Below are 12,082 nucleotides of genomic sequence, written 5' to 3'. Positions count from 1 at the left end.
GTACCCAGAAAAACTTATTACGATTGATTAATGTTAAATAACTGTTAATAGTTCTCCTCCCTGTCCGTGTGGAAGTGGTAAGTTTTTGGCTATTTAAGTTTAAAGGAAATAACTTGAAGGCTACCGTTTAGGTCGCTAGCTCTCTAGTTTGCGAGTTAGCATGTGTCTCAAGACCCTGCAGTTGCGCAATATGTTGTAAATAAAAAGAGTATAAATGTGACTATAGTCGTGTTTTGTCATGTCTACAGGGCTCTAATAATGCTTTGTTCATTTTAATCTGAAAAGAAATATTTGTCTAACCACCAACTATATGTGGTTTCTTAAATTTTTATTATTTTATTATTATTATTATTATTATATTTATTTATTACTGATTGATTGATTTTCTTTATTTTTGATTTGTTTATTTATTTTTCATCTTATTTTGTGCAGAAAAATAAAAATTAAGATATTTGAGAACAGTGGAATGTTTTATCAGAGCTTTTATTGTAGAAAATCGGAACCAAAGCACTGAAAAAGTTTGTATATTTTTCTGTTTTTAATAAATGCGTTTTGTTTTTTTTTTGGAAAACCTGATGCGGCCCAGCCTTGCCCAGACCCTACCTCCAGTGGCCCCCAGGTAAATTGAGTTTTAGACCCCTGCTCTAGATAGGTTGTTCATTTCCAACCTCTGTGATTCAATGTGCCACCCTTTTCTGTTTGTGCTTAGAGGGACCAGCCAAACTACCATATGAAGCTTACAATACTAGAGGAATGGTGGAAATCAGGACATAATGTAGTATTTCTAAGGCATTAGCTTGACTTTAATAATAGTTGAAGTAAGGGAAGTTGCACAACCTACCGGTGATTTTTGCGAGTACGAGCGACTCCAGGACTGTGAAGTGACTGGTGCGTGAGGTACGGTCCTTCCTAGGGCTTCCTTAGCGCGTCCGCCACGATGGAGTGCTGGTTCTTCTGTGTCTTTGTTCATGTTCCGCATGTATGCCTGCACCATCAGCAAAATGTGATACAATACTATCTTCCAGCTTCTGTGAAGGTCATGTGGGAATTGTCTTACCTCCGCAGGTGATGGCTTGCTTCCTTCTGATGCTGAATTATTCCCACCAGTTCTTGATCTGTGGCTCACTGTGTCTTCAGAGTCGACTGTCGTCGCAAGATAAGCCCTCCATGTTGTTGTGGTTTCTGCCTCATCCTCTGAACCTCCTCCATCCATGATTACGCGTCCGCCGACTCTCCCTGCCTCCTTCTCATCCGCTGCCGATGTAGTGCCTTGGTTCTTCCAGGTGCTTCTCACAGTTACATTCCTCGTGTCTGGTAGACGCTCTTCCTGGGACTGCCTCTGTTTTTGTCTTTGGTTTCTCCAGCTGGTGAATGAATCAAAGACTGATTCGGTGTCGTTGAGGTCTGCAGAGTTGGTGTCCGGAGACTGGTGGCTGAAGTTGCTGCGTTGGTGGTAAATGTGGCTCGTGGACGTCTCCATCCTGGAGGTGTTGTGGAGCTTGGACTTGCATGAGGAATCATTGAGGTAGTCCGCACCAGAATCCTGGTCCTGGCTTGGCTGCATCGTGATCTCGCTCTTGGGGATAGAGATTTCATAAGGGATTGAGACACTGCCATGGTGGTCACTGCTTGGGCCTGGTCAATGAAAGAAAAGATACAACCCGAATCAAATTAATGCTTGGTGATCACAAACGATAGGTGAACTTGTAGTAACTTACCGATGAGAAAGTTACTGGTGGACGTGTGGCGTTCCTTGGCAGACATAGGCTCACTGGACACGCTACTGCTGCGGCTGCTGGTTCTAGAGGAGCTGGGGTCGTTGGGATATATGGTTATACTGCTGGTCATCTTACTGGTAGTAGTCAGTATGGGTTTGGTGGATAACTTGGGCTTGCCATTGGCGGAGAAGGGCTCAGATATCATCACTTCTTTTCTGTCGATCTCAATAATGGCAGGCTTGATGACTGCTTTGGATCTCAGCGCTTCGCGTGGACTGCAAACCCGCTGGATCCCGATGACGGACGAAGTGCTAATGCCGCCGCCTTCGGGCACACTTGCTCTGCTGTGGAGGTCTTCGTCAAATGAACTTCGAGAGGAGGAACCCTCTGAATGGGAGTCCTTGACATGGGAGTATCTAGGATATCTGGAGGTTGCCGTCCTACTGCTCGAGGTTGTAGTAGATATTTCATTTACAGTCTCTGGTTCAGAGGGCCTTGAACCAGTGGATTCTGTTTCGGATGCAGACGAATGACCCTCTGAGCCCTGGTCATTCTGCAGCAGTTGATTGACGATGGACCTGTTAGCTTTATAGGATTCCTTGGACAACCTGGGGGTGACGAACGCAGAATCTTGAACTTGTTCCGTTGATTCCTGGTGTGAGGCGGACTCGGTGTCCTTCTCCATTGCGGAGACATTGCTCTCTGGGACTACATCGGAGTTGTTTGATTCACTGTCACTACCTGCATACAGTTTTGAAAACTTTTCCATTCGGTTCTTATTGCTCTCCCCTTCACTCTGCCTGTGAGCTGTCCTCAGCGGTTTGTGGTCGTTAGCTGCTGGGGGGTAGCGACTAAGGACAGATACTTTTTTAATATCACTAGAAGGTGTATTTACAGAGCTGTACGTGGCTCCCTTGTATGTTTTTTCCTCATTTCCTCGACTTGTCTCTTTTATCCCGTTATCAGATGAAAAGAGAGAATTCTGGGTTTTGGGCGTCCTTCTACTTTTGTGTGCAGGACTGAGGGCTCTCTTCACAGATATAGCAGGACTCTCCTCTGAGTTGCTGAGCTCTTTAGCCCTCAGCTTGGTTTCTCTCTTGTGCTGAGGTGAGAGCTCCCTGTTCCTGTGCTTGGGCGAGCTGGGTTCTGCGATGGACGCGGCGCTACGATATTTCGGCTTCTCTTGCCTAAAACTTCCCTTTGCAATCTCTTCATTCTCAGCTTTACCATTCTCCAGGTGCTTGGCAAGGGTACCAGGGCAGATGTTAATACTTCCGTTGCCTTGTTTATCCACATCGCTAGTCCCATTCCCTTCGATTCCACTTTTACTGCACAGCTGCGTCCTGAGCTGTTCCACCTGTTCGCTCAATTGGCGAGCCCGCTTGCGTTCCATCTGGAACTGTTCGTGAAGCTCATCGTTTTTGGACTCTGAGCTCTTCAGGTCATTCTCGACAATCTCTAGCTGCTTAAGACGATTCTTCAGCCTTTCGACTTCCTGTGTAAGCTCCTTCACTTTGTTGTCTTCCTCCTGTGATCCTGCAAATCCACTGTTCTTCTGATTCTCCGACTTATTCAGCAGACCCATGTTGTAGTCAAGGCTCTTCTTGCGTCCGGAGAGAATGCCCGTGGAGGACAGCTCATCTTCAATTCTTGACCTCATGAAATCCGCACGACTGGGATCTACACCTATACCAAGGCGATTCTTCGGCTGTTCTAGTTTTTCTGTGAGCTTAAGAATGAGGTTCTCATCTTCTCTTTGTTTCTCGAGTATCCTCTTATGCTCGTTCTCAAATGTCTGGTAGAATCCCTTGAGTTTGTCAAGTTCAGCAGCTAAAGCTTGCTCTGCTTTGTCCAGCTTCAACTCTGATGCCTCCATTTCCTTCAAACGAGCTTTGAGGGACTCCATCTCAGTAGACAACTTCTTTGTTAAGTTCTTCTCCTCGTTGAGACTGAGGCAGAGCTGGCTACAGTCTGACTTGCTTTTCCCAAAAGCTTCTTCCAGTTTCTCCAGTTCTGCTAACCTCCGCTGTAGGTGTTCAATCTCCGCTTTGAGCTCCTTTGTGAGGGTTTCTTCCTCTTCCAGTTTCTCTCTCACTGTGCGGCAAAGGTCCTCCGCTTTGCGTACCTCCTCATCTTTGCCTTGGATTTTCAAGAGGCGTTTCCTCAAGGCCTCCACGTCGGCAAGCAAGGATGAGTTGCTGCCTTCTGCCTGGATGATCTTGTCCTGTACAGGAGAGAGTTCACCCATGGTTTAGACCTGGGGCTTTCAAAGTCTGGCACAGAGAACACAGAAAGGCTGGTGCTACTCTACTATTGAAACACTGATTTTCTGAGGACTATTGTGTTGCGTTTTCTACTCAGATCAATTCTCTTAATAGGTAATAAAATACTGTGCTGCTGCAGCACTTTCAGGAAATTAAAGAAAATTTTAAAATTAAAGAAAAAATTAAATTAAATAAAAAAATTTTTAAATTAAAGACAATTTTAAAAACTGCAGCATTATATTTTGTATGTCCTGCAAACAGCCAGCACTAACCTGTATGTCCAGCAACTCATCTTCAGATTTCTGTAGTTTGTTGGTGGCTTCTTCCAGTTCGTCCAGCCGCCTGCTGACACTTTGTAGCTTGTGCCGCAGGTGGCGATGCGTCATGTCAGACATGGCTATCAAGTGTTGTGTGTTATATTATATTTTTAACGTATGCTCTTTTCTTCAGGTTATTTGGGCGTATGGAGGGGTCCACATTTGTGTGGTAGTGTTGAAGTCTAATGGAATGTTCGATGATGGCCAAAGTGAAAGGTAAAGTTAATTGGAGTGGCTTTTTACAAGAGGAGCTTTGAAGTTCCGTCAGCTTGGCATTTAGTGGACAAATCTGTCATCTGTGGGAGGAAGAAAGGAAATAACACTAGTCATCGCTTACATGTCAGTGACAATCATGTGTATTCTAATAAGCAATGCAGACCCACTGGTAAAACACAAGACACACCAAGTACTACACATTAAGCGTTTCTTTTGCGCACAACATGACCGTTTGTCCTTATTATCAACTTAATACTGCAGTGAGGGAATGGACTATGCAAAGTGCTTCGTAAATAGTGGAGTGGCTTTCATTTTAATAAATACAACATATACATTTTGTATTTGCATTTTCCTGGTTTCAGTTTCAAATTCAGTCTGTGCAGTACAGATAAATATTAAAATAAAATAAATATTATCAGTTTTTCTGGTATTTCAACTTTGCTCTGGCACTGAACTATGCTAATATAATGCTGTCATATAATGCTTCCTTGCTGTCATTGAACCACCATGTCCACAAGTCACCTTGCCTGTCCTTTCAACTTGCAACTGTGGAGTTTGTGGATGTGGGTTTGGACATGCCTGCATGCTCGCACACACGCACACACAAAACACATGCATGCGTTCACACGGCACACAACATCGATTTCTGCTGGTTACTGCTGACAGCAGCACATCTCAGAAACACGGCCATTTATCACATCATCTGGACTTGCACACCCATCGCCACGGCGACCTCAACATAACATTGTGTGGACTGTACTACTGTTGTGTTCAGTGCAAAGGCATGACAATAAATTAAACTTACATTAACACATGTGTTTTTTTTGTCATTTCTAGTTATATATGTATGTATGAACCCTGTGTACTAAAAATACTACCTTGTAGTAGTTGCTTTTGTTATGACATTCACAAAGCACAGCCACCATGATACTGATTATTAGCACACAAAAGGCCTGTCAGCAGACCCCCCCCCCATGCATCAGTCTGATCTTTTGTCTCATACATGATTCAGGTAGTGGGCTTCCCTGCTCCAATTACCCTCCCTTTCTCCCTTTCATTTAGTGAAACAACCGCCCTCCTAGTCCCCCACTGACTCAGTGAGGGAAATCCGCCCGAGGGTGGGGAATAACATCTGCACACATCATCACTTATTGACCTCCTCTAATGTCTCCTCTTGGCTCTCACCCTTGGTCAAAGCACTGCAAGTAAAGACTGTTTGGCGTTATCTACAAATTGCTATTGTGGTTTACTCCTGAGCCATTTTAAACACTTTCCATTGTTTCATTTAGTGTGGAAAAAGTAGTCTCCCTCTGCACAATTTATTAAACATCTTGTTGAACACAAACCAAGCCTTTTGAAAGTCAAATCTGGCACCGATTACACTTGTGAAAGAAGCACAAGTCTTTTATTCTAATTATTCCACACTTTCATGAGGTCTGGTGGTGTTTTTTTGCGAGCGTCGGAGCGCAAGAGGGAAATAGCAGCAGCACGCAGAGGACTGAGGAAGGAAAAACAGACAAAAAGGGAAAAAAGGTTTGGATGGACAGCTAGCTGATGTCAAAACTGGTGCTGTCAAATGATTAAAACATTTAGTGAGATTACTCACAGGGTTGCTGTGGATGAATTTATACAAATCACGATTAAATGTAATTCATTTTAATCTCGATTAATTATCATAATCATTATTTAGCACCAGCAAAAAGGAACACAGGCGACACATTAGTGCCAGCTGTTCCATATTGAGTTGTTTGGTTCTGCAGCCACTCTTGGATCAACTGTGTCAGTTAAACACTAATTGGGCAAAGTTGCCAAAATGTGTTGCCAGAGATGTTTCAGGGACTTTTGAGTCATTCTGTCACACTGCAGATGGGTACATTTCATTGTTTAAAAAATCTGATTAATAATGATGATGGATGAATCCGCATTTGGACAGCCCTTGTCAAAACCAAACCCAGTCAATATATCGTCAATGATATGCCCATTGAGATGCATGCTGGCTCTCCTGCTGTTGTCTTGGTGAGGAACCATGCAACCTTGGGGCAACCCCATAAATGCTAGTATTGTTGTTTTCTTATTATTCTGACATTTACGCCACCTGCAGCCAATTAGCTTAAAAACGTTAAAACGCTCACAGCGACAATAAAAATAAACCCAGTCTCAGCTCCTTGAGATGTTAACACGGGCACGAGGGAAAAACAAACTACAGCAGCAAAAAAATAAAAAAAACCTTTATTCAAACTATTGAGTGCTGCAGTTGCTGGAATGTTGGTCGGCTAACCGCCACAAAACTGAGGACAATGACTTCAAATGTAGTGTTTTTTTTGTACGAGTTTGTTTAGTTCGCTTTGTTACAGTATGTTATGTTATTTTCCACCTGAGTCAAATGCTCAAGGATTGGACATTAATGTTTTCAAGAAGACTGGAATGATAATGAACCTTATTGGAAAGTAAAGGTTTTCTGCAAAGGTGCATAACTCCACTCTCTCTCCAACACACGCGAAAGTTACAACCTCACACCATATCATTAAGCTTTTAGTCACGCTCTTCCTTAGTGCCTTTTGTACATTCTGTTCTCTCCACAAAAAAAAAAATGCCATGTCTCTTGCACTTGACATTGGGAACTTATGGCTCCTTCGCCTCAAAGACGGCGGTTAATAAAGACTCCAATCAAAATAACCCTGACCACATCTTTGTGTATGGGAAGACTGCCAGTAGTTTGTCCACTGCGAATGTGTGTGAGTGTGTGGATGGAGAGATGCTGGCGCAGCAGCGGAAGCCGCAATTTGGTGGTGAGCTGGTGCTTGGCCTGCATTTTTCACTTTTTCCAAGAAGGAGAAAACCGGAGGCATCCCATAATGTTTCGGCTTGTCGTTTCCTGTGCTGTCATGTAAAATCTCTCGTGCATTTCGGCTGGAAAAATTGGTAAAGGTATTAAAAAAGGCCACCTCGCATTTGAGCTAAGCATAGGATAGCGAAAGTCACAGGGATTGGGCATATGGAAGTAAGACCTGGGCATATGGAAGTAAGACCCTTAGTATGTTCCTTGTGGTTTTTCTATGGTACTACCAGATAAGCCTACTTCCTACATTACCTATTGTATTGCAAAACAAAATGGAAAAAGGGCAGCTGAAGCCATAAAATACAGCTTAGAATCAAATTGTAAGAAAAAAATGTTCCTGTTAAGAGCACATAACCGCGGTCATGCATGACATTTAATAGGTTTAGAGCAGGGGTCTCAAACACGCGGCCCGCGGGCCAAATGTGGCCCGCAGGACACTAGTTTGAGGCCCCCGCCTTGATATGAAAGTTTAATGTTAGTGCGGCCCGCGCAAGTTTGATATGGATGCTGTATGGTATCATGTACCCAGAAAAATTTATTACGTTTGATTAATATTCATGTTAAAGGTTAAATAACTGTTATAATAGTTAACCTCGTGTAAACCGTGTGGAAGTGGTAGGTTTTTGGCTATTTAAGTTTAAAGGAAATAACTTGAAGGCTACCGTTTAGGTCGCTAGCTCTCTAGTTTGCGAGTTAGCATGTGTCTCAAGACCCTGCAGTTGCGCAATATGTTGTAAATAAAAAAGTATAAATGTGACTATAGTCGTGTTTTGTCATGTCTACAGGGCTCTAATAATGCTTTGTTCATTTTAATCTGAAAAAAATAATTTGTCTACCCACCAACTATATGTGGTTTCTTAAGTTTTTATTATTTGCTGTTTTATTATTATTATTATTATTATTATTATTATATTTATTTATTACTGATTGATTTTCTTTATTCTTGATTTGTTTATTTATTTTTCATCTTATTTTGTGCAGTAAAAAAAGATATTTGAGAACAGTGGAATGTTTTATCAGAGCTTTTCTTGTGGAAAATCGAAACCAAAGCAAAGTTTATTAATTTTTCTGTTTTTAATAAATGCTGTTTTTTTGGGGTTTTTTTTGGGAAAACCTGATGCGGCCCAGTCTCGCCCAGACCCTAGGTTCAGTGGCCCCCAAGTAAATTGAGTTTGAGACCCCTGGTTTAGAGACTGAGTAAAATGCCAACACACCAATAACTGTTTGTATGCCAACATATAGCAATGATAACAATATGAGTAAAGAAAGCGGATGATACTATTTAAAAAGAGAAAAGACAAAATGCTAACATGTGGGTATGCTAACATAGCGCAACTATAGCAAAGCGAGTAAAGAAACAGCTAGATGCTATTTCAAAGGAGAAAGAAAGCGGATGATACTATTTAAAAAGAGAAAAGACAAAATGCTAACATGTGGGTATGCTAACATAGCGCAACTATAGCAAAGCGAGTAAAGAAACAGCTAGATGCTATTTCAAAGGAGAAAGAAAGCGGATGATACTATTTAAAAAGAGAAAAGACAAAATGCTCATTTGAAGGTATGCTAACATAGCGCAACTATAGCAAATCGAGTAAAGAAACAGCTAGATGCTATTTCAAAGCAAAAAGAAAGCGGATGATACTATTTAAAAAAAGAAAAGACAAAATGCTAACATGTGGGTATGCTAACATAGCGCAACTATAGCAAATCGAGTAAAGAAACAGCTAGATACTATTTCAAAGGAGAAAGAAAGCGGATGATACTATTTAAAAAGAGAAAAGACAAAATGCTAACATGTGGGTATGCTAACATAGCACTATAGCAAAACGAGTAAAGAAACAGCTAGATACTACTTCAAAGGAGAATAGATAAAATGCTAACATGCTAACAAATGGCATGCTAACATCGAGGAAGATAGCAGCTCAGTACAGAAAGCTCTAAGGCAGACCCATAAGAACAACATTTTCTGTCCAGCTATTTCAAGCTACTGTACACTCACAGCTGTTTAAGTAATCTCAGCTAACAGCAGATGCCAGATCCAAGTGAGCAGCACTAAACTCCTTGTCGAGGAGGGAGAAAAAAAAAGGCTCCTGCATCACCATTGACACAGACAACATGATGACACTTGTCGAGTAGACGCTTGTCTGTGGGAATTAAGTATGAGTCAAAATGACGACGGATTGCTGGTGTTAAATGTATGTTAACCACTTGCACTACTTTTCTTTGCAGAACTATGACAACCAAGTGCATCAGCGACGTCTGGCGAGCCAGCCGGAATGTGAAATAGTAACAAGGTGCCACAGAGCGCGCAAATGCATTAGCAGGCTTATCAAAGTGGTAAAAGAGATTTATGGGGAAATCGCTACCTCACATCCGTTGCCCCCTCCCTGTCCCTCCCCTCCGCCTTCGTCTTAGCACACTCGTCCCACATGTGCTGGAACATGGAGTGTGACTGAACAGCCCGTAAATCAAGTGTCAAGTATATCTGCGTTTACAAAAAAGCGTAACAGAAATCTAGTTATAAAATGAACGTGAAAAATGAATCTGCTTATTGAATGAATTATTCCCATTGGCTGAGTCACTGGAGTAATTTGGGGACCATTTCTTGTTGACTTTCATAGTACTTTGTTATTTACATATTGCAGAAATAAGTTCTACACACTAGAGATGGTCCGATCAGGGTTTTATGCTGCTGATTCTGATACAGATCATCCAGGACTTAAATTGGCCGATACCAACATTGATAATAATGGATTAATTATACATTTTTCAATGTATTTATGGTAAGTGATATATGAAAAAAGAAACTATAAAATGGTATTATTATTATCACCTTAATTTGAAGAAAAAACATATTTGACTTGAGAGTACTAGCAGGACTTCAACATGAGGTCATCTCATCTGATAAATTCAATTATTTTTTCCAGGTTATTAGCTTAGCTCTCTGACTGTCACGCACATTGATTGATGTTTACATCATGAGCCTTGAAAACTCACCATACTATTTCAAGTGTTTGTTCTTCTGCATCCAGGATCTGTATGTAGCTTTTTAAAAACGTGCTAACCCTGTAAGATATTTTTCGTGTGTTGCTAATTAAGTTCCACACGGCAGATATTGTTTTTTTGATTTGGCACAACTGCGCAGTGAAGACATATGCCGATCACATGATTTTTCATGGAAATCGGCCAATACCAATCGGTGGCCGATTAATCATAGCATACCTACTGATAATAATATTTAAGAAATAATTAATGGATAAAGTCATTATTTTCAACAGTAGCTCACTTTCCCCGTCTTCACTTTGGCCCTAGGTGCTGACTGCGGCTGCAGGGTTGCACAGATGCCAAAATGGGAACAAGCAGACAATGAGACAAGAGTAAGAGAGAGGGATGCATGAAGCTACGCCACAGAATGCTGAGAAGGTCTGCTGCTGCCTGAGTGGATTACTGCAGCAGGAATGCAGCAACCAGCTGATGAAAACAGGCGGGGAGGAGGAAGAGGAGGAGGAGGAGAGGTAGCAGGAGGTGAAAAGTTATGACGCTCATCAAGAGGAAAGATGGAGAAAAATATTGGGACACCTGTGTCCATCTCCTGTAGAACATGTGCGAGCGCAGTTGAAATATAGTAAAAGTGTGGCCTGCCACTCCTTGGGGCTACAGGGAAGGAAGCTTGGCGCCGCCGTTTGTGCCCGACAGGAAACACGCTCACAAAGAGCCAAGAGGAAATACAGAAGAGGCCAGGAGGAGGAGGATAAAGAGGAAAAGGGGGTTAGGTGGGCAAAGGCAAAGCAAATATGCAGATATTAATATGACATATCAGAGGGAGACATATGACGGATGGGAATGCAAATGCACACCTCTCCCTGTTTAAAAGTCATCTCTTTGCTAAAGCATATAGCTAGAACAGAATATGCTTATATATACGTATATATATATATATATATATATATATATATATATATATATATATATATAGTATATAGTATATAGTATATAGTATACGTATATTAGAAACACTCCTCTATGTTCCCTGGACTAATACTAAGACTCGATACTCTATTTTTGTATTTATTTTTATATCTCAACCCAACCGGTCGAGACAAATGGCCACCCCACTGAGCCTGGGTTCTGCCCATGGTTTTTCCTTGCCTCTGTCACCAAGTGTTTCCTCATATGGGGTTTCACTGTTTTCATTTGTGACCTTAATGTGTAAAGTACCAATAGATATGCAACTGTTTTTGATTTGGCCCTATGTAATAAATTGAATTGATTGAATGGAATAGTGATTCTTAATGCATTTTTATTTGCAAGTTATTACTCTATGGATTTTCAATTAATTCTCAAATAAGCAACTTGACTTAATTGAACAATTTACAATTATGGAATTTTCATATAGTTTAAATCAGGGGTGTCCCCAAGTGTGGCCCGCAGTTGTTTTTTTAATGGACCGCAGCACATTCTAAATACATCATTTGACAAGAAAACAAAAAAACCCAACAAAAACAGAAAAACAAAGCGCAACTTTACAAGAATAAAGTCAAAATATTAAGGAAAATATTTTTTTTTCAAGAATAGTGGCATAATATTATGAGGAAAACAAAAATACAGCATAAAATTTCAATATTAAAGAAATAATTTCATAATAAGAAAAACTAAAATGTAATTAACAAAATCAACAAAAAATGGAAGAAACAGCTGTAATTTTATGAGAAGAAAGTCAAAATATTA

The 12,082-nt window shown here is 41.1% G+C and overlaps 1 protein-coding gene across 4 annotated transcripts in view; it reads right to left on the bottom strand.

Moving 5' to 3' along the window:
• The window catches only part of luzp1 (leucine zipper protein 1), a 50,238-nt gene that overhangs the window by 10,724 nt on the left and 27,432 nt on the right, over window positions 1-12,082 (bottom strand). For all 4 annotated transcript variants that reach the window (XM_078796271.1, XM_058090697.2, XM_058090696.2 and 1 more), the window contains exons 3-6: window positions 4,255-4,595; window positions 1,719-3,942; window positions 1,058-1,635; window positions 842-985 (exon numbers count right to left, since the gene is read on the bottom strand). In XM_078796271.1, the coding sequence (XP_078652397.1) occupies window positions 842-985; window positions 1,058-1,635; window positions 1,719-3,942; window positions 4,255-4,377 (3,069 nt within the window). In that variant the 5' untranslated portion in view covers window positions 4,378-4,595. The remainder of the gene's footprint in view (window positions 1-841; window positions 986-1,057; window positions 1,636-1,718; window positions 3,943-4,254; window positions 4,596-12,082) is intronic.

The sequence above is a fragment of the Doryrhamphus excisus genome, linkage group LG14, assembly GCF_037039965.1.
Source record: "Doryrhamphus excisus strain RoL-2023G ecotype Guam linkage group LG14, RoL_Dexc_Guam_v1.1, whole genome shotgun sequence".
Lineage (NCBI taxonomy): Eukaryota > Metazoa > Chordata > Actinopteri > Syngnathiformes > Syngnathidae > Doryrhamphus > Doryrhamphus excisus.
This window is presented reverse-complemented; position numbering and strand designations above follow the sequence as displayed.